The following is a 6023-nucleotide window of genomic DNA, read 5'->3' as shown; positions in this document are numbered from 1 at the left end:
TGCAAATTAATTCCAGACGCAGTTTTAGATTAAAACTTAGTTTTTGTACAATGAGTATTATTATAAGTAAATGTAAATAAAATGTTTTGGTAAATTTATCACGTGTTAGAGCGTCTTTCTTGCGAGTGTCGTATTCCTTTCATCTACGAACCGATAGCTGTTGGAACCTTTAGATTTTTCAGTGCTCAGATATCACATTTTGGTGCCGAAACCCGGGACGATAAGTGAATACGACCAGTACATCGAACATCGCTGAATTCAAGTGACCTAAACATGGATGACCTTGCGAGAATCAAAGCCAAACGAGGCAGTACGAAATCAGCGACTACCAGAACGAAGAACCTCCTCGAAGCAGAGTTACAGAAAGACGAGTCTGACGTTTCCACGATAGCTGGTTACTTAAGAGTCCTTGAGGGTAAACAAACTATGCTGTGGACATTGGACGAGCAAATAGAGAGCCTCACATCAACCGAATCACCGGAGAAAGAGTTACAAACTGCTCAAGAATATTTTGACGAATTGGTAGTAGCCTGTATACGAGCCGAAAAGTTCATTCAAGACAAGATCGCGGATGATTCCTCTGGAAAAGAAAGTATCGTTTCAAGAAACCAATCAACCGTACCACCTTCAGTGAAGCTTCCGAAATTAAAAATTCGACCATTCGGCGGGAAATATAGCGAGTGGCAAACGTTCTGGTCTAACTTTGAAAGCGTTATTCACAACAACGAAGGACTTGGGAACTTAGATAAGTTCACTTATTTACTTTCATATTTGGTGGGAGATGCCTTAATTGCCGTAGAGGGTCTAGCGATATCTGAGGCAAATTACGAAAATGCAATTTCAGTACTACAAGAACAATTCGGCAGAAGAGACATTATCGTAAGTGAGCATATGAACGTTTTGTTGAATTTACCTACTATTAGAAGAGCGAGTGATATTTCAGGCTTACGAAAGCTATATGACACATGCCGAATACAAGTACGAAGTTTAGAAAGCTTAGGTATCGTTGATCAATCTTACGGAAGCTTACTTTGTCCAATTATTACCAAGCGTTTGCCCGAAGACGTAACTTTAGCTTTCAGTCGGAAGTACGCCCACAAGGAGCAGTTGAAGATAGAAGACCTTCTCACCTTCCTACAATCGGAAATTGCGAGTCGAGAACGAGCCTATGTGTTGGGTAAATCAGACCGTCCAGAGCTCGATCGAAGAAACTCACCTTTCGAGGACTTACAACCGCAACGTCCTTCCCGACCTGATAAGTATAGAAGCAGTAATAACGTTCCTTCCGCAGCCGCATTAGCTACGAGCGCAGATGTGAAGAGTTGTCTATACTGCGAACAGAAAAGTCATTCAATTACAAGCTGCGATAAGTTGACTCTTACTGAGAAAAAGAGCCTTTTAATTCGTAAAAAACGTTGCTTTATTTGTTTGAAGGAACGACACCAAGCACGAGATTGTAGGGCAAGAAGTAAGAATTGCCGGAAATGTAATAGACAACACTATACCAGTATATGTGACCAAACTAACAACAGCAACGACTGTCCTGACAGCACCGACAAGTCCGAGGATAACTCTGAAAGACTTAGTACCGGCCATTTCAACCAGTGCGCCGCAACAGTTCGAGGTAATGTCAAGGGAATAGTCTTATTGCAAACTGCCTTAGCGACAGCGAAGAATCCTGTTGGAAGTAAAACGCTACGAGTCCTCCTAGATAATGGTAGTCACGTGACTTTTATAAAAGAAAAGGTATCTAGGCAGCTTGGCCTCGAGGTCATATGCGAAGAGATTTCGGAGATCAACAGTTTCGGAACCTCAAAACCAGTACAGACGAAAAGACGGAAAGTTCGCCTGGAACTGAGAAACCGACACGACCCCAGTAGAACAGTCGTAGCAGAAGCGTACGAAGCTCCAGAGATCTGTGGGTCCGTCTTTTCCGTTCCTAGTTCACAGTTGGCTCTGGAAATCCAGAAGAGAGGACTACAAATGGCCGATGTGCTGACTGTCGAAGCCAATGATGAAAATCCTCAAGCCATAGACGTTCTTATTTTTTGATTCGGGACTTGGGGGTAAATAATCTGAATCATCGTGCACCTTCTTTGGTATATCGTTAGAAATAATAGGTACATTATCAATGGGGGATTCAAAGGGGAATTTATTTTTTACAAGTGATTTTGGTACATTTTCCTTTGAAAGCAATTTATAAAAGTTATCTAATCCAACAATTTCATGTTTTGGTTTGGTTTTGTATCCTTTAACTGATTCGTGTAAAATATCCATGATATTAGATCTAACTATAGGGCGTCCTTTATAAATAAGTTCACCACTGGTAGACCATTAAATTTTACTGTTTCTTTCGATCCACTTGTACAAAGCAATGACGGGTTTTAGATGTGAATCTGGTATCGCGATAGCTATTTCCTAATACCAGTCTTTCTTTCTTTTCGGTTCTTCAACGAGTTTCGCTTTCTTAGTTCTTTTGTTTCGTTGTAATAAATGGTTGTACAACTCAACTTTTTGTGATTGATTAAGTTTCTGATTATTTAAAACAGTTTTCGTATCCAAGTTTTCGTCAAGTTTTAGTTGCGAATTGAGTCGTCGATAAACGTCTTCGGGGACTAAGATCATCTTTCTAGCCATTTTTGATAGCTCTACTTATAGCCGCGCCTGCCGCACTGCTCACAATTGAAAGAAGTGGTGCTAAGAGTAACGGTAAAAATCATCCCTTCTGTATTAGAATCTTTTTTCGTTTTGCGATTGTATTAGGTTTAGATATCTTCCGCAAAATATGACAATGTCGCTTCAATCGCTTCTTATGATCATCTGACAGTTTTACATTGCCACGCAGAACATTTATACAACATTCCACAATAGCTTTAATCGCGTCGTTATTAGCATATTTGATGGCGGCATTTCTTTGACACGAATTACACTTAGACAGATATTTTAAATGAATTCTCTTCATTTTGTGATAAAAACGGCAGCCTCTTCTCCTGGTATAAGTCCGGTTCGTAGTCTGTGATCATCTGACGTAGTTGGTTTCAAATCCACCCATAAATACCCAAAGTCTCTAGCGATTGCTTGATGAAAGGCGTCGATGACGTATTTACTGTTAGTTGGGGAAATCTGTCTAGCCAAATGAAATATCGCCGATTTGTCACGTGGTGTCTTGAAAATTATCAGATAGTGCGCGTTTAAATTTAACGTTCTAATTTCCTTCCCAGGATAATACAAATTTTGCATAAGTACAAAAACCGACGTGTTTTTATGATGAGAACCTCTTATAAACAAATTCGTGACATCCTTGTTATTTGATATTTAACAAAGTAAATCATCAAGAATAACAAAATTCTTGACATTTGGGTCTAAAATTTTAACGTCTAATAACCCTTCGTGAAATTCGACTGTGGGTGTATCATCTAATACCGAATTAAACAGTTTGGGTTGATATTCCGTATAGCACCATATAATTCTCTCTGGTGGGGGTGAAATACACGTATCTTTATATTTGATAAGACTAGCCACGAAAAAAGATTTCCGAAACTGAGTCACACCCGCGATCATACCGTTAAAAGGATGTTGCAACCTGAAATCCATTTTAAAGAATGACACATTTTTCCCAAATCAAATAGTTTTTATTCACAAAAGTTGTTTAGCGTTACAGACTATTCTAGCGACCATACATTTACAAAATTCTTCATTTAAAAAGGGTTTTTAAAGTAAACATTTTATAAATCTCAATGTAGTCAAGATTTCTTATCGCAGTGTCGTAGTCCATTTCAACACGCATATCCCAGTCTTCAAGACAGTTGTGTTGAGTCTGTGACGGATGGTCCACGGTACAACCGTAGCAACACTGGCGGATATTAACACGCAACTGTTCCAAAATACTGTTCTTTAAAAGGTCATATATCATATTTGCTTCATTTAGGTATGTTACATATCCATTAGCACTTTGGTGGGAGCGTAACCAATGGCGAAACCCTTCTTGGTTGGGAAAAACTTGCCGTACAATTCACCGTACCCCGGTACCATCTCCCGGATATCCAAAATTTTTCGATTCTGATACGTTCTTAGTTCAACACGTTTCGTCTCGGAACCGCTGAAAAAGCACGATGATCCTGAGGCGTCATCCTTCTCGAAGAAAGCTAGTATTTCATCCTTCTTTCGGTATAACTCATGAAAATCGGCTTCGTCTAAGGTGATTCCCGAAGCACTATCTCGGAGTCCTAGACGCACATCCAGTGTAGACGTAACCTCGATGAATTTCTCTGACGAGACGGCGAACAAAACTTGGGCAAACATGATATGAAAATTTATATGTTAGGAACATACACAAAATATTTACTAAGTAAAAAAACTAATATACTTACATAGATGATTTCGTGTTGATACTTGCTCCTTAGAATGTTCTTTTACCAAGATTGTGACACTTATTATATTATATGTTGATTGGAATTAAAGTTTAAGAATTTGAGTTTAAAAATCAGGGGAGGTAGTTTAAAGTCAATTAATTGTCTAGGGGATGAATTTGGAATAGAATGAAGTAAAAGTGTCAGCATTAAATAAAAGTAACAAACAGACGGAACTGGCAATGGTAAATTATTTATTGCGCGATAATGTCACATTAAAAGAAATACATGATTAACCTTAACTAACTTATAACTAAAACCTAACAAAGTCATTAAGCTACGCGGCGAATAGTACTGTATACACTCTTTGGCTGGTTCCCCATTTTAAAAATATAATTGTTTTACGGTACCACATCGAAAACAGGGCTCCATCGCTGGCTTCGGGCTTTTACGGCTCCAGGCTCGGCGATGATGGCAAGCGGCGGCTCTGGCACAGTTGCTGGTCAATTTACGTAGTTGCGCGCCATTTTCAGGAACCCACGACTTTGTCTCTTGGGCTCGCGGGAAACTTCACCACAAGGGTGCACGACTATGCGCTTGATTTTTAAAGAGTAGCGTTCTGGTCCAGGCACTGTTCTGTCCTTAACAAAGGGGAGCTACCCCTTTTTATAGACTCGAAGGAAGCTTCTCGAAAGTTCTATCCCTGGGAAAAACATAGGACGTCCAAGACTCAGGACCAAGCCAGAACTATTTTTGAAGATGCGCGTCGCGTATTTCACAACAGCGATTTCCGCGATTTTTGAGGGAACCAGCGCTTAGGGGGGAAACCAGCCATTGTATTTTAAAAACCAATTTCCGATTGAAAACATAATTTTGAAAATATTATTTCCGAGCCTAATTCTAAGATAAGCCTAAAAATAGGGAAATTATTTATTACAAGGGAATTAATTTGTTACAAGATCCCACCTATATTTATACTATAACATTACGGTGGAGATATAACATTGCTAGTTCACCACCCACACCGCTCGGTGGTGTCACTTTATTAATTCACCACCAGCGCCACCCTGCCTTCGTACGTTCACCACCAGCACCACCCTGTCTTTGTACGTTCACCACTAGCACCACTCTGCCTTTGTACGTTCACCGCCGACACCGCCCTGCTTTTGTACGTTCACCGCCCTGCGGTGTAGCCTTGACAGTTCACCGCCCTGCGGTGCAGTATTGACAGTTCACCGCTACTGCCAAATGTTAATGGCTACAAAAAGGCCAGATTACAATAATTTTCCAACCTTTTTAAAAGAGAACTCCGCGACAAATCATGTAGAAACAAAAATTTTTAATATATATATATATATAGTTAAAACACACGGAGTTATAAAAACAAGTATAGCCCGATAAAGCAGGGAGGGCTTAATGACCTGACTTAACAGGACTTACTCGGGGGGAGACAATACAATAGAAATAAAGATACACAAAAATTCAACTTTATACAGCAAAACATAATAAATAAATAAATAAATAAATAGATATCAAAATAAATATAGAAAAAATCCATATAAAAATCATCACACTATATTGTAGAGATAAAATCAAATATTTTTAACAGTAAAACCAATTAAAAGCATGATATTAATTTCCAATACCGACATACACGGCCCTCATTAATGAGTT

At 39.2% G+C, this 6023-nt stretch overlaps 1 protein-coding gene across 1 annotated transcript; it reads left to right on the top strand.

The window, feature by feature from the left end:
• The first annotated feature begins 273 nt into the window (after positions 1-273).
• On the top strand, positions 274-2052 carry LOC149947909 (uncharacterized). The gene has a single exon (XM_090170987.1). The coding sequence runs from the start codon at positions 274-276 to the stop codon at positions 2050-2052; it is 1779 nt and encodes a 592-aa protein (XP_090027113.1).
• Positions 2053-6023: the final 3971 nt, after the last annotated feature.

This window comes from Leiobunum rupestre, chromosome 4, assembly GCF_980474605.1.
Source record: "Leiobunum rupestre chromosome 4, qqLeiRupe1.1.hap1, whole genome shotgun sequence".
Classification (NCBI taxonomy): domain Eukaryota; kingdom Metazoa; phylum Arthropoda; class Arachnida; order Opiliones; family Sclerosomatidae; genus Leiobunum; species Leiobunum rupestre.
The sequence above is the reverse complement of the archived record's forward strand: the minus strand, read 5'-3'. Positions and strand labels throughout refer to the sequence as shown.